The sequence below is a fragment of the Paramisgurnus dabryanus genome, chromosome 12 (assembly GCF_030506205.2).
Source record: "Paramisgurnus dabryanus chromosome 12, PD_genome_1.1, whole genome shotgun sequence".
Taxonomy (NCBI): domain Eukaryota; kingdom Metazoa; phylum Chordata; class Actinopteri; order Cypriniformes; family Cobitidae; genus Paramisgurnus; species Paramisgurnus dabryanus.
In genome coordinates, this window is record NC_133348.1 from 23,860,832 (window position 1) to 23,883,490 (window position 22,659).

The 22,659-nt window shown below is 38.5% G+C and overlaps 1 protein-coding gene across 1 annotated transcript in view; it reads right to left on the bottom strand.

Moving 5' to 3' along the window:
- Positions 1–263: 263 nt before the first annotated feature.
- The window catches only part of cdh2 (cadherin 2, type 1, N-cadherin (neuronal)), a 48,728-nt gene continuing 26,332 nt past the window's right edge, over positions 264–22,659 (bottom strand). The window contains exons 3-16 of the mRNA XM_065257276.2: positions 19,956–20,158; positions 15,543–15,683; positions 15,287–15,442; positions 14,221–14,365; positions 13,960–14,132; positions 12,277–12,414; positions 12,003–12,188; positions 11,261–11,514; positions 10,698–10,840; positions 8,108–8,341; positions 7,784–8,017; positions 7,517–7,656; positions 6,603–6,767; positions 264–2,249 (exon numbers count right to left, since the gene is read on the bottom strand). Coding sequence (XP_065113348.1) covers positions 2,043–2,249; positions 6,603–6,767; positions 7,517–7,656; positions 7,784–8,017; positions 8,108–8,341; positions 10,698–10,840; positions 11,261–11,514; positions 12,003–12,188; positions 12,277–12,414; positions 13,960–14,132; positions 14,221–14,365; positions 15,287–15,442; positions 15,543–15,683; positions 19,956–20,158 — 2,519 coding nt within the window. The 3' untranslated portion in view covers positions 264–2,042. The remainder of the gene's footprint in view (positions 2,250–6,602; positions 6,768–7,516; positions 7,657–7,783; positions 8,018–8,107; positions 8,342–10,697; positions 10,841–11,260; positions 11,515–12,002; positions 12,189–12,276; positions 12,415–13,959; positions 14,133–14,220; positions 14,366–15,286; positions 15,443–15,542; positions 15,684–19,955; positions 20,159–22,659) is intronic.

The window sequence follows — 22,659 nt, forward strand, 5'->3', positions numbered from 1 at the left end:
AATTTTTAAGTATAATCAACTTGGAAGTCATTTCAACTTTTTAAAGTAATAAGTTGATGTAACTTATAATATAAAGCCGAGTTAGTTTAACTTATTTCAACTTATCACTAGTTAAGATAAAAAAGTTGAAATGACTTCCAAATTGATTATACTTAAGAATTTAAGTGCAAAAAGTTTCACAGTGGACATAAGTTTAACACTTTATGTTGACATTTTTTGGAACAGAGCTAATACACCACCGTATGAAAGAAAACAAACAAATCAACATTTCCAAAATTAGACTTTTATTGGTCATTTGGGCTGCGATGGGTCATAATATCAACAAGTAATTGCAAACAGAGCCCACAGAACTCTGGACAGCCATCGTTCATTAAAAAGCTGTTGATCATTATATGGCTGTCAGTTTCATGAGTGGACTGGTTTTCTTCTGCTCTTTTAATTGGCGCTACACAGGTCATCTCTGACTGCATCCAGTAATACACACACACGCACGCACACCAATACGCTTTTCTAACAGGCAGAGACAGTTATGATGGGGCCTTCAGTCCACCACTAAAGTTCAGTCCAAAAACGAAGATCCCAAAGGACTGTCTGCGATTAGAAATATGGCATCAGAGCCTCGAACGTCACTCGACCTCTTTGATCCATGAGAGCGGCCCAGGGGAGAAGACGATGGAAATGAAGAACGTAGAAGAGAAGAACAAAGAGAAAAATTGGAAGGTCACGATGAAGAGATCCTTGACAATAGACGTCAAGATGTGAAATGAGAGAACGCTCGATTGAAAGGTGGTTAACTGGGCCAAACGGCGAAACGAAACAGGAATGTTAGTAAGAATGAAAGGGGAAGGGTGGAATTAAAAGGTATCTGGACCGAACTACCGCTACTCACTTATTGGCTTTAGTCTCTTTGTCTCCTTAGAGGTGGGCATTTCTTTATTTGTGTGTAAATCAATTTCAGAAAGACTGTTTTATACGGAAAAGATAAAAACATGCAAAATCCTTTTGTGTGTAGTCCAAATGATACATATACAAGTTCTTCACGCCCTGTTCTTCTTCATAGACTACATCAAAAAAGAGGAAAAACGAAACAAAAAACTATGTACACGCCATTTAATTTACAGTGGAGTAAAAAACTAAAGAATACCAGGCATGAAAGAATACCAGGATGACTAAGGCAGATGACATTTGAAAAAACTGTATGTTTTCATTTGCAAAATACTAAATCACTTCAAAAAGAAAATGCAGAGAAAACAAATGAACAAAACAGAGTTCTGCTACCAAATAATTATGATGCTCGTCTCTCATTTGCAATTGGCTGCATAAGTTAACGTTTTGGTGGAAAAGTTATGCATATAAAAAAAAAGAAAAAAACTGAAATCTATTTTCTAGCATACTGTACAAAGCTGTTCTCTCTAAGCGTTCTCGTTCTCCCAAAGTCTTGGTTTTGATACGTGACGTGAACGAACAGCGGTGAGAAACGCAAACCAAAGCACGTAGAAGCGTAAAACATCATAAACGGGCTCACGACAAAAACACTCCAAAACTCTGAGCCATCAAAGCCATCGAACAGAAAAACAACATCGGATCAAATAAACAAGGACCTAAAGAAAAATGTAAAAACAAAAAATGTACAAAAAGGCACGTAATATCCCAGTGCTTCTGTACTGTGAGATTCAAGTGTAACTTAGCATTCATTTAAACGTCCTTCGATTGTTCCTTCATAACGTTTGTACCGATAATCCTTCAAACTTAGGCAAAAAAATCCTGGGCTGAACCGAAACGTGTCACATTTCCTTCATTAGACCCCCTCCATCTATAACAGAGGGCCTCGGAGAGACCTGGTTTTGTTGCCATGGTGATCTTCCTTTCTGTGTCTTTATTCTCTCAGGGTATATTGGTTTCTTCATTGTTTTGATTCTGCACACTGTCACGTCCCGCGATAAAAAAAAAGTGCCACACTGTTTAATTTTTGATGTTGTTTTCTTTTAATTTTCTCCGTCTTCCCTCCGTCTCTTTTTGTGGTCCTGCGGTGATGGTGCGAGCTAGTCATCGTTGCCTCCGTACATGTCGGCAAGTTTGCGGAAGCGAGGCCCCCAGTCGTTGAGGTAGTCATAGTCCTGGTCGCCTCCGCTGCTGGAGGAATGAAGGGAACTGAGCGATCCGGCCGTGGAGCCACTGCCCTCGTAGTCAAAGACCAGCAGGGAATCGTACGGAGGGGCCGTGGGATCCGTGTCGGCTGCTTTGAGACCCTGAAGGACATGATGAGAAAGAATGTGGCTTTAATATAGAAACACAGCACTGAACACAGATGTAGATCTTTTCTTGGTAAGTTACTCAAATATAGGGTTATTGTCTGAAGTACCATTATTACTGTAATACATCTAACATGTGTAATGTCTTTGTACAGTTTAGGAAGTACGGATCAGTACTGCTAATCTGAGTACAGCTCAATGTGGAACCTGTTTGATCTTACTGACAGTTGCATGCTGGCTTTACTTTTAAAGGCACATCTGAATGATCACATACAATTTTGGATTTTATTAAAAAAATATAATTTAGAAGTAAGGGATTGTTTTAAGCCTCTATAAAAAGACGTTATTAATGATATGCGTGTTACATTCAAGACTTGGAGGTAAATGCCCACTGCTCCTCTGAGGATCTCATTTTCCAAATTGTTCTTTTAAGTCAGAATAGAAAAATAACCTGGACATATGTTCTTACAAAAATATGTTCAATTAGTATTTTAGGGATGTGCAGATGAGGATTTTTTTCACATTTTACAGTTATTAAACACAGCGCATATTTTAAATGAAAATAAATTTGGCAAAGAAGTTCAAAAGTTGGCTACATTTCATCTTTAACATTAGATTATTTAATATTTTCATTTATTAATAAAATAAATTTTTTAAATGTTTGTTCATTATTACTCTTAACGAAAAACTCAACTCCAATAAAATAGTAGCTCCAATGACAAACTTGCTTATATTAAACAGCTTGTTTATTAATAAAACGAATTCGATGGATGGTATCTGCGTTAAAACACAAATAAGTGAAAGACATAATTTTTCATTACTACGAATGTTATTTGTTCATTATTATTTTTTATTAAAACAGAACAACAATAAATAAGTAAAATGATTTGCTTATATTAAACAGAACATTTAACAAAAACGAATAGACAGAAAACATTTTACCCGCCCTATAACATAAATAAATCTAAAGATCCTTAGATTTTTCAAAACAAATGATTGGTTTCCGTATCCTATGTATTATCAAAGCTTTCAGACTTTCACATTCACGTGAATTTTGTAAGACAGGAAATTATTTACACCATATGAGTGCAGTATAATTCGTGCTGTGCTGGTGTGATTTTGTTTTTAGCGCTACAGAGGGCAAAATACTTCAGTCGACCGTTCATGCATTTAAGAAATCTGTGTTCTGATTCGGTCCGATAGGTACCGCCCATATAGGCATCGGTGCCATAATGGCACAGCGTTTCGGTACCCAACCCTACCTGAACGTGAGTGTCTCTTTTATCATGAACCCTTCCAACGTGTATGCAGCAGGCACATATTTTGATATGATGCGTGATTAACATAGGTTCACATGACGTACGGAACATATTTTGACATGACGATCCACACGTATGACGATATTTTTGCAAGGTTTCGCATTCGTGCCCCCTCAGAAAAGAAGTCACGAACCACCACTGGTGTTAGCTGCTGCAGTGTAAATTCAACATAATAGACCTGCATGTCTTTCATGTTTTTAATATTAATAATACAAAAGCAAGAAAATGAAAACCCCTTATTGTCACTGCTCATGGCTGGACAACTTCGGGAACTTATAAGTATCAGGGTTGGTTTCCCAGACAGGGCTTATCCTAGTCCCAGACTAAAATGCATCTTTGAGCTGCCTTAAACATTTTGCACTGACATATTTTAAAAGCCAATGTTTTGTCGCAACATGGACATCAGTATTGTTTTTTGTAAAAACTACTTAAATGTCCTATTATAACTAAGGCCTAATCCTGAATTAATCTAAACACTGTCCGGGAAACTGCCTCTTAATGTTTAATATCTCATCACAGTTATTTATTTTACATGTATTTATTTATTTTTTTTAATGTTTGCTTGATACTGCTGTTAGATAACTGAAAAACAATTTACATCTCCTGTTTATATTGTGCTGCTGCTAGTACTATTCTGTGACTGTTTACTTCAATCATTTCTTCAAGTCTTAATGTATATATATATATATATATATATATATATATATATATATATATATATATATATATATTCAAATATGATCAGAAATTAGCTTTTGCTAAAACATCATAGTTTCTTTCGAAAATCCAGATATTTCCTCTATCGTGTGAACCCGACTCAAACCAATTAATTTTTTCTTCAAAAGCAAACTGATTATGTACTGTATGTTAGAAGAGGGCGACGGAGATGAGGAAATGAAAAAGCAAAGGAGGAGGAGGGGAAATGGGAGGAGATGAAAGCAGAAAGGATTGGGGTCGCCGTGCCAACAGATGCTGAGCTGTGGAGCAGGCTGAAGCATTTATAAGCAGTAGAGTTGTGGAATCAGCACGGCTAAGCGCGGTTGTTGAAAGATCGCTCGATTAAACAACGGCACACAAAAAACTCACTCGAGCAGTGGATGAGGGCTGTTTTACTGCAAGAACGACTTTAAGTAAGAAGAAGACGGATGCAAAAAAGAGGATTTGCAGAAATGAAATCAGTGAAGATAAAAGAACATACCAAACAGAGAATGCAATACAATGACCTGTTTTGATGATCATCGGTGTACTCGAATCAAACATTTGGGCTGTCTAAATAAAGAGTAATACACCTGTAGTCTAAACCAATGGTAATGCATATATAGTAATATGTTAACTTGTTAACTTTTGTTTTCATGTTTCTATTCTATAAACGTCCAGAGAATGTTTCAAAGGTATAAGAAACACTTTTGTATGTTCAACTTAACAAAAAAATAAGTTGTATTTTTAATGCTGGTATACAGGAGTTCCTTTAACTTAACTAGTCTGAACAATAAACAGACCATAGTCAACCAGCTGTACCAAAAAGACGATGCTATGCTAGACCAGTTTTATAAGCATGCTGCATGCTAGTCAAGATGGCAAATCATGGCATACAGTAGCTATTGTTTACCAGTAACGCTGTTATATTAGGGATGGGCACGAGTATGCGATTGCTTGAGTACTCGAACATGGCATCGATGTTAAAAACATTTAATTCATTAATAATGTGGTATGCTGTATAATGTGAAAAATTAAGTTTTATTTGACTGTTTTTAATAAAAAAAAAAAAAAATTTCACAATGACAATTTGATTGCCCCGCCCCCGTTAATCGAGTACTTGTTTTTCAGACCTATAGATTAATCAAAATGAAAAAATGACATAAATGCCCATCCCTATTTTATACTGTGTGATACCACGTGGCTTGCTTACTTTGGCTCAGACTTATTGTTAAAGTTGTTAAAGCACCTTTACTGCCGTGACATCATCATAAACGCGACACAAACAAAAGTTCAAAATGATAGTAAAGCAGATTGTCGATGGAATGGTGTTCTTGATTCTCGGCATGCATATGTTTTTACTGCTAAAAGGTAGTTTGGGAAATTGTACACTAAAGCACAGATGATGACATCACTTGTTGACAGCACACGATGAAAGGATAATCTAGCATTTAGCAGTGACACTAGTAGTAACGATTCTCTCTGACCAATCAATGATATGCAGTGTTACACGTCACGTTTTATTATCAGTACGGCTTACTGGGAACCTCAACTGAGGTGGTACTTAAAAAGTATCGGGTGCTATTTACTGCACACAGTTAAACCCCAAAAAGTACAGAGCCGTACTATCTAATGAAAAAAAATTGCCTGAATTTTTAAAACAGTCACATTCGCTTTATTCTTAGCATAACATTGTCCAAACAGAACACTGACATAGACTAAACAATCTATAGATGTTCGCTTGATGTTATATTGTACGGTGAATCTTACATTCACTTGTCCAAACAAATCCTCCGACACGAAATGACTATAAACAAAACTCGACTTTCCAGTCAGATTCACTAAAAGCCAATCATACTAGACCTAAATGTAATCCGTACCCCATCGCAGCACCATGATGCTATAAAAAGACGTCTAAAAAAATCCAAACTGACATTTTTCACAAGTATAGATCATTTCACAGATTGGCAAACGCTGACTTCTCCAGCGCCTGTCTGTCTTTTAAGCGACGCTTCTTACATTTAGCACTAATGTTTAATTCATCACCTGATTTAAGCAGTTTCTCACTAATCTCACACTGCTTTGAATGCAGTAACGCGGCTTAAAACCCGTGAGGTTTGCATGTGTGTGTATGTGGGAGGGCGAATATCCACAGACTGTAGCTGGAGATATTGAATCCCCAGGCCTGGCTAATGACCAAGGAAACTAAAAGGACCTCGGTCCAATTAACCAATCAATCACCATTAAGTCTTATCACTGGTGCCATCGAGCCATTTTATATGGCGAGACTTCAGACGGTAGGACACACAGGCGTGCGGCGGTGCACTGGCTGTACCTCGTGGATGAACTCTCCGATGTCTCCAGGGTGGGGTGCGGCCGAGCGGAGGGGATAGTTGGGCTCGGAGTGCATCGGCCGCTCGTCCAGACGGCGGATCCCGACGGGCTTGATCATGTCTGGCTCCAGAGTATCAGGCTGCTGTAGCTGACTCAGATCGTAGTCCTACACAAACACAGACAGGGTTAGCGCTACGTTAAAAGCCATGGATTATCTGGAAACATTAGTGTCAGTACTGGTAATCTAAGTACTTTCATTTTAATTTGCTTCGTTTCATATCAAGCTACGTGTGCGGTCTCACTTGGGGGACAAATGTATTTCTGGGAGTTTGCTTAATGTGACAACACATTTCTTTGGGTTGTCATGAATAAAATGCATTTATAAAATAGTTTCCTATTTGTGGCTCCGCCCACAATTCATATAGGTCTAAAATACGTACAATGCGTACGTCCTGATTGGTTGTTATTTTATTGTGTGAACATGCATGTGCATGGGTTTTGCCTACACATGCAATATGAGGAAAATTGCTTGTGTCTAAATGAAAAGGGTAAGGTTTAAAGGTTAGGAGATTTCCCTAAATGTCAGTTAAAAAAGAAACAAGTATGCGTGTGACACCATCTTGAATATCAAAGTGTTCCTGATATGCAAGTCTTCCAGTCTCTCACATCCTCGCTGACACCAGCGGGCAAAACAGGATCTGCTTCATCAATTTAAAATTAGTCTCTTGCTTGCTATGACTTAGAATCAGCGCCGGTCGCGAAATGAATGCTGGAAATTATTCATCAAGATATCACACCGCACCACACAGCTCAAATTAAATCACGATGACTGAATAAAAATACTGTTTAACATCCCTTTGAACAAGCTAACTGCCTAGATCTAGATATTAAGGTGTGTATGCCACAGCGGTATACCTGGTCTTCCTCTCCTCCGCCTTCTTCGTCATACTTCAGAATGTTGTCGCGCACGTCGTCCTCTGGGTCGATCAGCAGCTGCTTGGCCTGTCTCTCTTTATCTCGCCTCTTCATCCACATCACAAACATCAGCACCAGCACTGCGGATAGTCAAAGAGATCGATACAAAATGAGCAAAAGTTATGTTCTGTGCCAAGCAGAACATGTCTGCTGGAAATATTACGAACTCCACAAAAGACACCAAAACTGTCTATGTGCGTATCTTACCCAGCAGGATGATGATGCAGATGAGTATGGCGATGATTGCTCCGGTGCCCAGCCCGGCGGCCATGATGCGCTCCATGTCCACGCAATCGCCGTGGTGATCGCACTGGCACACTTTGATGCGCAAGAAAGTCGTGTTGGACATGGGCAGGTTGCCCGAGTCTGTGATGCTAATGGGCACCTCGTATATCCCGCTTTCCAGGTAACTGATCTTAAGACTTAACTGAGCGTGATCGCCTACAAACCAACCATACATGCAACAAAACCTTAGCGTTTGGTAAAAATGTAAGTAATTCAAATATGTTAATATAGTAAAAGTCGACGTACCACTGATTCGAGTAAGTGTCCAGTTTCTGCGTACATCGGTGGGTCGGTTGGGCAGGTCGAATGCGTACGGCCCAGCGTTGGGGTTGAGATCGCCGTCTACCGCCGTAATATTGATGGCGTTGGGCTCCGGGCGCTCACAGACTTCCGCTTCCTGAGGAAAGACTCGGGGAGCGTTGTCGTTTATATCCAGCAGGTAAATCTGCAGAGTTCCTGTCCCGCTCGCAGGTGGGATACCTGTCGAAACAGAGAAGAGATTAAATATGAGCACAGTTTTGTGTAGGCAGACACCTGGTCCACATTGCAGATAGCCAGAAACCACCCACTAAAACAGGAAGATGCTGTCAGGATGAAATACAAAGCCATCTCGCAAAAGCGATAAATGGCCCGGTTTATAATTTAAAATGTAGATCGAAAGTGTGCTCAATTTCTCATTTGCTTACTGCCTCAAATAAATGTCAAAAGGTCTTGTATTACTCTTAACAAGAGTGTTTCCCACAAGTCTGATAAAAATCTCTTTACCCAGACTTCTGGAAATTGTGTCGCAGGCAGCCAATCAGATTGGGACTGGTGATTCCAGTCAGCTCTTCATGTGCAACCATTAAAAATGATACCAACCAAATCTGGTTTTATCAGTGGCCATGAGCTATCTGCAAACAGAAGCTTATGTAACCACCACAGTCTGAATGTTCACAACTGGAGCTGTGGTTTCTTGCAAAAGCAAAAGACCTTTCGACTTCACTGATCTATAAACAAAGACCTGCCAAAAGTCGAGCAGATATGTGCTGCAGCCTTATGTGCGGTTGTCCATTTTGCCCCCGCCAACTAAATCAAGTATGTCTAACTATCCTTTAATTTACTGAATCAAGTGTATGACTGGATGCTAAAAGGTCTCTTAGTGGGAAAGGGAGCCAATCAGCACCGTACTACTCCTAACGCACAAAGATTCTGCTTAACTGAGTGTTTCTGGGGAAGAGAGTTTAAATTTACAGCGTGTGTGTGTGTGTGTGTTAGAGAGGGAGTTTGTTTCACAGCTCGGATGCAGAGAGAATGTTAAACACTGCAGCAGAATAGGGCCAAGCAGACTTCTGTAGATTCATTCACACAGAGAGCAGTGTGAGAGAAAAAGAGAGAGAGAAAACTAAAGAAAGAACGACCAAGAAAAGATGAGCCTAAAGGCTATAGGGCGAAACACGACATGCACAATTTATGATAATGCCTCAAGTTCGTAAAATCAATTTAAATTATAATTAAATATAATCTAAAGCTGAAAATGATATACAAGCATTTCACATTCTTTGGGGGAAAGGAAAGCATCACTCTAGTCTATTTGCATTTACCTAAAACTTTGACTAAACATAACTTTTCATAATTTTAAAATCATTCAGTTATTGCAAACCATTTACCTAACAGGTAATTAAAGGAAAACACCACCATTTTTAATATTTTACTATGTTCTTACCTCAACTTAGATGAATTAATACAATGTTAGCATTTAGCCTAGCACCATTCATTCCTATGGCTCAAAAAAAAGTTTTATTTTGTGCCACCATACTTACTGGTGTAACTACTATAGGGAAAATAGGGAAAACATGGAAGTGTTTAGTGGCTTTTGAATTCATCCCTGTTTGGAGCCATTGGAAAGAATGGGGCTAGGGTAAATGCTAGCACATTCACAAGGTGCTGTACAAAGATTAAAAGTGCAAAAAAAATTTAAATATCGGTATGTATTAATTTGTCTAAGTTCAGGGAAGAACTAGTAAAATATTGAAAAACAGTGTTGTTTTCCTTTAAAAGTAGTTATATAGATCAGTGGTTCTCAAACTGGGGGGCCCACAAGATGGTGCCAGGGGACCCCAGTTTTACAACATTTTATAAAATACATTCATTTATCATAAATTCTGTGTAATTAAACTTCAGAAAACGAAGGCTACTTACCAACAGCACTAAATTGTATAATTTAATTTCACGCATGTACGTTTCAGTCCGAATTCCTCACACTCATCGAAGGGGTGGAGCCAAGACTTTGATACTGTATGTTCCCTTATTTACACATTAAAGGGTCCCTAACCTACGTGTTTTCAGCAATATAAAAATAGTCTCTGGTATCCCCAGAATGTGTCTGTACAGTTTCAGCTCAAAATACACCACAGATCTTTCATTATACGATGTTGAACATGACCATTTGTAGCTGCAATGAAAAACTCGCTGTTTTTGTGTGTGTCTCTTTAAATGCATAGAAAGCTTCTGTACCCCTTCATGTTAGCAAAAAAGGGGTTAGAGTGCTTACACATGTGCTTTGGACTACATCAAAACATGTGTCTCTGGTAGATTTCGAATTATGCGTTCATAAGGCAGAGTCTGTGAGCGGTTATGGGTGGGACGTAATCAATGTGACATCACATTGATAGAGGATCCCAAACAGCCTGTTTTGTGTGACTGTTGCGGTTTAAATGGGATTACACAAAGAAGAATAGATGGATTTGTATAATAACAGGATGTTTCTGCACACACTGGTGACTCATTTTCACACATTTAAAAATGCATTATTTTAGGTTAGCGGGGCTTTAAAAAAGAATTCCTCTTTACTTACCATTGTCAGAGGCCATGAATGTGGCATTATAGATGTTGTTTCTGACGTATGGAGATTCTCGATCCAAAACAGCGATGGTAGAAATTCGTCCAGTATTAGAGTCAATCTCCAGCCAGCTGGCGGGATCAAACAACTTAGAGTACCTTTAAAACAAGAAAATATTGAATAGAGTTGAGATTCCCTTTTTTTGGAGGATAGTCTTAAAACACTAAGGTTACATTCAGAAAAGCTTTCATACTTTTTCCTGCAGTGTACTAGACCATGAAACATTTGCAAAAAAAAAAAATTCCATATGAGCATATTGTGCTGGAAACTGTACCCACAATGCAATGCACTTGAACTGACATTCCAATTTAAGTGTGATAGATGAAACAGAATTAATATCAGTCACGGTATTTAATGAACTGCAAAATGTTTGAATGTTTTCTCAGAAAATTTGATTAAAAATGCAAATGAACCTATTTTTTCTTCAGGATAATTACTGTATGACACTCAATATTTGTGCACAAATATGCACAAGGTTTCTATTTACTCAATGTGCATTTGCGTTTGTGTTTTTATACCTAATGGTTTGCTGCATGTATCTGTCTGGATCATGTGCCGTGAAAGGCGTTAACATCGACCACTGCGGAAGACCCTCCTCCAGTTTGATCGGTTTGGGGTTCTGGTCGAAAATTGGGCTTTCGTTTACGTCGATGACACGCACTGACACGGTGGCGGTTGACTGGCGCGTGCGATGGATGCCGCTCACCAGTGGCACCTCATTTTCAGCCACAACAGTCAGCATGAATGATCGATTTATCTCGAAATCAATTGGCTGTACACAAGGACACACAAAACACACACAATCAAGTTAATGTTGCAGCACAATCTGTTATAATCCAAATATACAAACGAATGAATCTTGTTGCAATTAAATACACAGAGGAAATGTTTGAATAATAATTAATGAATGACTCATTCTCAATTAAGAGACATATAAACCATTAACTCGGCTGAACGGCAGGTGGAAGTTGTTGTCATGGAGACAGTCTTTTGCTCTGGATTTGAACCCATGCCTGGGGGACTCTCAGAGCTTTTAGGTAATAGCAACACGTCCCAATAACACCGTCTGTACAATACAGTATTTGGCTACTTAAGCCACACCTAATGTTTGGGTGTCAGTGCATAGCGTTGTCTACTCAGCAATTACTTTCAACCAAATGGTCCCAATGCCCAATTTGACTTAAAAAATGTGCTTGTGCTTTTAAAAACAAATGTCTCTTTGTCTTTTGGGGCTCTCTGTATATCCATATCTCTTGTTACCTTGACGACAGTGACGAGACCTTCATTGCTAACGGGGTCAGTTGGGATGGAGAAGCGACCGGTCGGATCCCCAGATATTATCCGGTACACGGCATTCCATGACGGAGTCCCCGGTTCATCTTTGTCTGTCACGGTGAGATTCGCCACTATCACATTCACACGGTTCTCTGGGACCTCGCCATGGAACTACAAAGAGAGATGGAGAGATCGATTTTCAGCAAAGATGGCTTGTGCGAGACAAGCGTTTAAGTGCGTGAGCGTGTGTGCCGCTTACAGTATCGCGGGTGAACTCTGGAGGGTTGTCATTGACATCCAGTAGGCGTATAACGGCGGTGGCTGTGTTGGACAGGCCGTACATGGGGTTTCCTTCCATATCAGTGGCCTGGATGATCAGGGTGTACTGAGGCACCTTCTGCTCGACAAATAAAATTAAATCAATTGAAAACATGTGATGACCATCCGAGAGTGAAACAGTTTATAGTGCCTGTGTTCACAACAACAACTGTGTTTACTAACAGAAGTGACTCTGGATCTTACAAAAGAAAAACGTAAACAAATGCCTGTAAAAATAGTAAAAGTAAACAAATGTCTTTAATAAAAAAAAAACAGAAAGTAATAGGACGAACACACCAAATGTGAATTCAACGATTTGCGCAAGTAGATTACATACAAAGTCAATGCAACGACGCTAAAAGACACAAATTCGCCTGACCCAACGTTAAATCCAGCAAGTAATATTGAGTGTGACTCTGGATTAGGGATGGGCATTCGATTAAATTTTTTTAGTCGATTGTCGGGAGAATTAACGATCGACTATCGAATAATCATTCTTATTTTTATAATGATAAATAATTATTTAACTTATTATTCAAAAATGTTGAATACAAAAATACAGCGTGTTTTCCTCCATGAGACCTTTATTACAAGATCAACTTGTGGCAAACAGTTAAACTACATTTAGTTAGACAAACGGACCATATATGCGCTTGAATATGCGTGCTCTAAAGCAGCGGAACCTGCAGCTGCGAGCCGCATTCTTAAACAAAGACCTCATTTGTTAAAAAAAATCATGACCTCTTCATGATTATTTTTTTTTTTAATCAAAACGGAAGGTCACAGATAACGGAGTATGGTGTCAAATATTGCACCCTGGTGGTAAAATGTTGAATCGCTGCCACACGGTGAAATTCATTTAATTGCTTCAAGACACACGATACGCTAGGCAATGCAACCTGCATTAGATAAAAAAAGTATTCGATTAATCAATAACAAATTAACGTCATCGAATAAATTCTTAACGATCAGTTATCGATCGTCGATTGATCATGCCCATCCTTACTCTGGATTTTTCAAAAGACAAACGTAAACAAATGCCTGTAAAAATAGTGAAAGAAAACAAATGTGTTTATTTAAAAAAAAAACAGAAAGTAATGGGGCGTACACACCAAACGTGAATTCAACGATTTGCGCAAGTAGATTAAATACAAAGTCAATGCATGACGCTAAAAGACGCAAATTCGACCGGGCCGATGCGAATGATGTGGATTGGGCGGTATTCGCCTCAAACGTGTCTTGCGCACAAGCTGAAAAAATTCAACTTGAGCAAAAAATTTACCTGACCCAACGTTAAATCCAGCAAATAATACTAGGCAAAAAACGTGCACCGAATGTTATTTTATAAACAAGTCATATTGAAAAGCAAGTTTATTCGTCAAACATGTTTATGCGTAGCGAGACTTGCTGCCCAATCCCGTTTTATTCAAAGGTTTACCGATATTGACATTTTTTAAATCATGAAAATATAACGCAATAATTTCGATTAAAAAAAGTAGTTGTCAATCGTTTTAACAAAACTGTAGCCTTATTTAGCACTCTAGTCAAACGTATTTTGCTACTATGTGAACACAACCAGTACTTTCGCTAATTGTCACAATTACGCTTTTCCACATGTCCGTACCTCTCGGTCCAGGCCGGCAGCTACAGTGATGATTTTGCCGGTCTTGTTGTTGATAGTGAACATGTTTGAGGAGGGGCTCTCTGGGGTCTGCGACAGGATCTTGTATCTAAGCATCCCATTGGCTGTATTTGGGTCATCTTTATCCTGGGCGGTCACAGTCATCGCAAAAGTACCTAGAACCCAACAATCACGACACTGTTTTTGCACAAAAGGGGAAAAATTGGTCAAGGTTGGTCAAAACCATCAACGACATTCACGTACCTGGTTTGGCGCCCTCATCCACAGTTCCGTTCCAGATCTGGTGCGTGAACTCGGGCCTGTTGTCGTTCATGTCGATGACGTTGATGATGATGTCAATGGGGTTCTCCATCTGGTTTCCGTTAATGTCAACGGCATGAGCGCGTAGCTAAGGACACAAGCAAATAACCTTTACGTAAAATTCTTGATAAGAGCTAGGAAAACAAACACAGTCAACAACTAAGCAGCTATATAACCAACATCTACCAACTTTACACGATGCTAGTCCTCGTGCCCGATCAAGTCCTTGATAGTTGAACGATAACTGACTGCTGACTGTGTTATAGCATAACCAGCCAATAAGATGGTCTTACTCAGCCAATATTAAAGATATTAAGGTTAACTTTCTTTATTTCACCATTGTTATAAGCTAGTTTCAAGTTACCAAATAAAGTTTAAGGAAATCAATTTGCAAAAAACACACTTGCTATACATTTTTAGGTGTATCTAATTCTGCAGTTGCCCTGGTCGCACTTTGCGTGCAAGAGCACTCCTACGCCTGCTGCATATATTCATGAGCTAACCGAAGGGAACCTAAAAGCACCACCTTTGGCACCATTAGGTGGTAAATCATTAGATATTCATGTAATCTCTGCAGTTATTTGAATCTGAATGCGGATTAGGCAGATTGGGGGAGGTAAAACAGCCTTTAAGGATCAGTAGTAAAGTGAAAAGATATTGAAACAATGCAGGAAGAGGATGGAACTACTTTCGGGAAAGATTGTGGATTGTCCTTACTTAGAAAAGCCAGATTTAAGAAATGTCCCCCTGCGAGCACAATGAATTAAAGTGTCCATGTGAGACTTAGTGTTGGGGTAAGCTTCTCCGAGTTTAATTTTGCCTGCTCTTCTCTTCACGGTACAGTGGATTAAAGTGATGTCAAAGGTCACATTCTCAGACTGGCTGCCATGGTAACACTGACACACGCAATTTATTGGCTGTTTTAAAGTGGGGTTTTTTCACATCCTTGATGGAATGGATCCAAAGTATTTGTGATGTACAGTCATACGGCACACAGGCATACACTTACATGGAAGTTGGGGATATGTTCTCTGTCAAGCGGTTTGGTGACAGACAGGATTCCTGAAATGGGGTCGATGATAAACAGACCAGTTGGGTTTTGGTCGGCGCCTGGCCCGGTCACGCTGTAGCGCAGCGTGTTACTCTTATCTTTATCCGACTGGATCTGCAACACACAAATTTAGCAGGATAAGTGTAAAAGTTTGAATGAATCATTGTTTATTTTTAACGAATATTTCCGAACGATTTTGTGCTGATGTACTCACTTTGACGAGTTCTTCCGGGAATTGTTTTCTGGAGTTCTCAAGCACGTTGACGGGTGGGATGACCCAGTCTCTTTTCACACGATTCACGCTACCGTCTCCCATGACAACCACACTGTGCTTCGGAAACACTATCTCTGGTAGCTGGAAAAAGAACAGACGAAGAGAACAACAGTTACAAACAAGTTAGGTGATCCGTACAGACACAAACGCAAGGGCTGCGGTACATCTGCCCCGGCCCTAAATAATAACAGAATTCATTTTACTCTCTGTAATGGGGTCATAAATATCTCTGCTGCTTCAACATTAAAACCCACAGTAGCAACACCCACATAATGACAGTATGTGGTAGGGATGAGTGATATAGTAAATAATCTCTATATAATCACAATGGTTTCCTAAAAAGCATGTCAATAGATCAGATTCACCCTTTTTTCATCTTGTGACTCACAAGTATTAAAACTGAAATGTTTTAAAGCATTGCTGAGTTTAGTAGCAAAAATGACACTGAAGTAGTGTCATTTAATTTGGTTTTATTGAAGATTGATTCATTTAACTGAATTAGTAACTCTTATAACTCTTTGTTGCCATGAATCGATTCAACAAATCATTCTGAACTGACTCAATTTAATGATTCATTTGCATCAAAGCTCAAGAATGTTCACTGAACTTTCCATGTTAAACTGTGAATAAATAAATGAATTAAAATGTTTTTTTTTTATTTTTTAAAGAATATTTGTGTAACTGTTAAGTACTAAATATTTCTTACTGAACGAATAAAAAAAAAAAAAATTCAAAACATAACAATGGTAAAATATAATGTTATATACCTAGACTATTTTATTTTACATCATTCATTAAACCAGTGGTTCTCAAACTGGGGGCCGTGGTCTTTCATTGGGGGGGGGGGGGGGTCCTAAATGGTGCAAAGGGGGCCTTATAAAGGGGGCCAAAAATAAGGCTTATAACCAACAGCACTACACTGTATAGTTAAATATGTTTTGTTTAATTCAAATTTTAAGTTTGAGATTGATTTGTAATAAATTTTCTTTGGGGGACCCAAAAGGATGCATCCTACACAAGAGGGGGCCACATGCCAAAAGTTTGAAAATCCTTTCGATTGAAAGAACTACAAAAAAAAAAAACTTTAAAGCAAATGGCAGAAATATCAAAACATAGGCTACATCAAATAATGTCCGCAGGCTTAAATGTCAAGACATGTAAATATCATCAATATCGCCCAGCACCACTGTGCATGTGTAAAACTTGCAGCACAGTTGCATTTTCTTTCTTTCTGAGCTTTGTTATTAAGTGGCCTAGACAGCCAGAGATGTGCTTGACCAGCCATTGGCCCTGCTCTTCATGATACACAGAAAACTGAACAAAATATCTCCATGTGTTCAGTTAAGAGTCCATTTCTAGACCAAAAAAGGCAACAGGATTCTTTATGCGTGTACAAAATCTCTGCTTGTAAGGAGTTTCAATGTTTTCTTTCATTTGATATCAGCTAAGCCTCCCTCCTCCTTGACCTATAATCTCTCTCTTCCTCTCTTGAGGTTGAGATACTGACGGTAATGACAGCGACATGGAGTCGGGCCGAAGCTCTCTGTATTCTTTCATTTCTGCTATGACTCAGGTGATTAGCCGTCTCATTACCCTCAAACCTATTCACAGTCGAACCTCTAACTCTCCAAACCAACTCAACATCGAAAAAAACCATGATGGAAAACAACTTAAAGGGATAGTACACACTAAAATTACAATTCTGTCATCATTTACTCGCTCTCAAATGGTTTCAAACCTGTATAAATGACTTTGTTCTGCTAAACACAAAGGAAGATATTAGTAATCAAACAGGAAGAAACATTGACTTCTATGGTAGGGTAAAAACACTTACAATATTATGTGGTTACAAAGATATCTTAATTTTCAGCAAAACAAAGAAATGTATACACGTGGAACAACTTGAAGATGAATGAATGATGTCAGAATTTCTATTTTTAGGTGAACTATCCCTTTAACCACAGTTAACGTTCCTGCTAGACTAAATAGGTACATAATTTACAAAGAAATAAACATTTTATTCACAGTTTTACTGTCAAATCAGTGTAAAATAAGTAATGTATATATTAAAGGCGGGGTGCACGATGTTTAAGAAATGCTTTGGAAAAGGCACTCGGGCCGAGTACCAAAACACACTTGTAGCCAGTCAGCAGTAAGGGGCGTGTCTGGGTTCGCTGCCTGGGTTGCATATGTGTGGGGCGGGTCTATCAAAAGAAGGTCCAGATTCTATTGGGGTAGGGACGTGTTTAGGTGATTTTAAATGTCAACATTGCCTTTCAGAGATCGTGCACCCTGCCTTTAAAATACTATAAATCTAATAATATAAATTTGTTTAGTTTGAAGTAATCACTGTTATTAGCTATGTTTCGATCACCCTGACTTTATGCACAGTTTGAAGTATCGCATAAGAATGAGCGATGGAAAAACAACTTTTTAAAGGATTAGTCCATTTTCTTTAAAAAAATCCAGATAATTTACTCACCATCATGTCATCCAAAATGTTGATGTCTTTCTTTGTACAGTCGAAAAGAAATTAAGTTTTTTGAAGAAAACATTCCAGAATTTTTCTCATTTTAATGGACTTAAATGGACCCCAACACTTAAGTTTTTTTCAACAGAGTTTCAAAGGACTCTAAATGATCTCAAACGAGGCATAAGGGTCTTATCTAGTGAAACGATTGTCATTTTTGACAAGAAAAATAAAAAATATGCACTTTTAAACTACAACTTTTCTTCTTCCTCCGGCTGTGTGACGAGCCAGCGCGACCTCACGTAATTTGCGTAGTGACATGGAAAGGTCACGTGTTACATATATGAAACGCACATTTGCAGACCATTACAAACAATAAACTAACACAAAGACATTAATTAGTATCATTTGACATACAACACATCGGAACGGTCCTCTTTCTCAACACTTGTAAACACTGAGGCATAGTTTCGCATACATCATCCGTGACCTCTTGACGTGATGACGTTTTGAGTAAGGTCGCGCATCACAGGACCAGATATAGAAGAAAAGTTGTGGTTTAAAAGTGCATATTTTTTATTTTTCTCTTCAAAAATGACCCAGATGCGATCGTGGGTAAATTATCTGGATTTATTTTTAAGGAAATGGACTAATCCTTTAATAAAAATCCCTTAATAATAAAAAAAGTTTTTATGCCCCCTTAAGGTGGTTTTTGACTCATGCGAAAAAGAGTTAAGGTGAATAATGGGAGATGGAAAAGCATTTGCCAAATAATTTTTGACGTAGCGAACATTAAACCAACATCTAGCTAAATCAGCTGACGTTGTATTTCCCATATATGGAGCCTGGCATCATCGTAATGCCCTTGCTGCTAGTTCCTGCATTAAAATGGCAGCATTTTTTCCTGTAAAGTTATAACTTACCCAATCGTAACTAAATGCAGTCCTGTCTTCATTTCTTCTAAGCGTGCCTTGTTTTATTTACTGTCATTTACTAGGTTACCAATACAACCGTCATTCGCTCAAACAACTTGATGAAAACACACCTAATTCGCATTTGCTTGTTTTTCTAAATTAAAAAAAAAAAATCGCTTCACGTTTGGACGGAAACCCAGCTATTGTGAATAATGTTTCCTCTTGGCTGGTACCTTGGATTTCATTTATTTAAAGTTAATTTTACAAAACAACAGTGACACAAAATGCAACAAACCCCAGTTACATTTTCACCAACTGTACTACTACTGTAGCAAAAAATGACACTAAGTAATTTGTGTTTATTTTTTCAAAGCAGCTCTAATATCTCCTGTGAGTCTCCCGCATTTGGTATCTTTTCACCCCGCGGGATTCTCTTATCTCTCTCTGTCCAAATCCACCCTTCACCCTCTCCTTATTTTTCTTCTTGACCATCTCCTCTTTATCTCGCCCTTCCCCACCGACTCCAGTCTCGCTCCTCTCATCTCGCCCTCCTTCCCCTTGGAGCCGATGTGTGTCGGTAATAAAGAGTAAATTCTGCCTGTCTCTGAGCAGAAGGCAGGGCTATGAGACATATGGTTAGTGTTCCCTAGCCGAGGGTCCAGATCTCCACCGTCTAACGCGTCCTCCTGCCTTAATGTCTCTTTAGCATCGTTAAACATTAATTACAGGCCCACTATCAACGTGTTAGTGCTCTGCTAATTTTCTAATATAGTTTTATTAGTGCTTTGGCATTGTCACAGAGGGCTTCGGATAAACGGAGACATTTTTTTGTGAGCTCACATTCGCACAATGGCTGTTTGATGGCGTAATTGCAGCGCGAGGCTAGTTTAGGAAAGCCATGAGCTGTCAGCGATCTAACACGCTTATAAACAGCAAGGGTGCGAGGCCGCTCATGTTTGACTTTCGTACCTGCTTGGGTAGAGTGAAGTTTACGTGAACCACCCACTGAGATGTCCCATCCTTGGCTTTAATCTCCAAGCCTCGCCCTTTCCTCTCGGAGAGCAGTAGGGTTCGTGCGGCGAATACCGTTCCGTCGGCATCTATCCGGAAATCTGCAGGGTCTCCGCTGTTGAAGCGCAAGCCAGAACCTCTGCCACAGTCCACAAAATCCACTGCAAGAGAGAAAGGGAGAGAGAGACTGAGTGTGAGGCTGCTTTTGTTTTTAAACAGCAAACATCTTTTTCATATAAGAAAACAAGCACACAGGAAATCACATTCTCACTCAACCGCAAGGGAATAATGTTTTTACTTGAAAAGTGAGGACGAGGGGAGAAATGGAAAGTGCACACTGACAGAAAGACACAGAGGGAGAGAGAGTTAGGATGATCGGGAGAGAAAAAGAGCAAAGGAAAGTAGGAAAAGAGAGCAGGTACAAGTTCTGAAGCTCTCCTGCATTATTCATGTTAAGACATCCCCTGCAAGCCCCCAGGTGTGCTGAGGAACGGAAGAACAGGAGGACGAGGAGACAAGAAAAGAGGGATGAGCAAAAAAGAGAGATACTGAGGGAATCGCATTAGGGGTATAGACATAAATAAAGGTGCTTTATTTATTATGTTGCAATTAGAGAACAGATACGGACAATTACACACCCAGAAGTGAGAGATGCTCTGCTATCGGGACGCATTTGTTTGGGAGAGAGCTCGGATTGACTGTGCTCATTTCTCGGACATTTTCCATCTTTCGAGCAGAACGGCACTGCTCATTACCTGGGCCAGGTGGAGGGCGCACGTGATTTCTCTCTGTGCCTTTATGTGACATGGTTTAGCTTGAGTGGATGGTTTATAATAGTATTTGTAATACCAGCTGTATACCTATAAAGTCACTTTGATAAATCGTCTGCCAAATGTATAAATGTAAAGTAATAAATATAATTATTTCTCATAACATTTTCAATTTTGGAAAACATGATTAAAGCGTAACTAAACCCCTGGTCAGAGCCTGAAAAATGCAAGAAAAGTGGGCAGATCCCAACGGAGATAGAGGGGACGAACTAAGTGTGTGGTGAGATCGTAACAAGGGCGTGGTGAGCTTGAACCTGCTTACGTCACGAGTCATTTTTTAGACCCAACATCCAATAGGAAAATTCAACTGCAGTTGCCACCGTTTAATCTGAAGAGGGCAGCACTTAGACGTTTTTACACCATATATTGCAGTATTGAAACACTTTATATCCAAATGTCAAAAAACGTATCATTTTTTTCATCATTTCTCTTTTATTCTTTTCATGAAAATGCATTATTTATACAAAGCACATACAATTCATTTGAATTTTCCTTTACATTTCCATGATCAGAAAGGAGCAGATGGAAGAATAATATTCTTATATTATTCTTATACAAAATCAACGAACAGCACTAATAAAGCATAATTCTTACAGATCATTAACTAAAAAAAGTTGGTTTAGGGGTTTAGTTACTCTTTAAATAAATATATTTGAGATGCAACAATATAAAATTTTCCCACAAACAGCTAGGCATGCTCCGACCGATTGGCCACGGATCGGTATTGATCGATCTTCGTATTAAACGACTTGGTCGGTTCTCAACAAATTTACCAAGCTTTCTATTTACTTTTGTCATCATAGGGCTCATGATTGCGTCCGCAATTGAATTCTTTCCCAGCCATTGACGAGTTATCTTGTCAATTAAGAGAAAACATTTCTCTGCCAATGATGCTTTACCTCATTTTTATGGTAATCTGTAATCCCGTGTATTTAATTCTGTAAAATTTTTGCTATCCACTGGACCTCACCCAATATATTTAAAAACTGATGCAAAAACAAATTGAATACATTTTAAACTCCGTGTATGTTTTGATCTTCATTCTAAATCTGATCTCTAACAAAATTTCCTTCACAAAAATGCAATTATTTCAGCTTTTTGTTCAATATTTGGTATTTTTGAAGAAAATTTTGATTCTCGCGAAATTAGACTTATGAGGTGTCATGAAACATTTTGATAAAAAAAGTAAATACAAAGTAAGGGTATCAAAATAAGAAGCATACAGTTACAAACATCTCTTCATGTACTATTTTGCACATGATTTCAAATGACATCATACAAACCAGATTTGTTGTTTTTTCCACATTTAAGGGGAAATTTTCATTACTGCAACTTGTCCATTACTGGATTTGGGTTCTTTGACATGGAAATATTTATAATTTAAAAAATCTAAAAAGTTTCAGTGCATGTTATACTATAAACATTTACAGTAAAGAAACATGTGGTATTTGGTGATCGTTGACAATAATAAGGAATATAAATGTGTCCAAGACCAATTTTCTCATCCTCCGCAACAATTTTCAATCATTGTTTAAGCCCTTAAGGAACTAAAAAAAAAAAAAAAAAAAAATGTTGGAAGGGACATAATTGACTGTGACACTCAAGATGGCTACCATATAATCAGTTCTTATTTTATCTCTCCAGATAAAAGTTTACATTTTGTTTGTCATAGTACCTAGACAAATCTTTACTTCTCATTACCGAAACATGAGTTTGTAAATGCATATATTTAATGTAATTTCATGTTGCGGTAATGACAATCTTTGATAATGATAATCTAAAAAATGTAAATAATTCTATAGGAAATATTTTTAAATCCTCTAAAAATAATG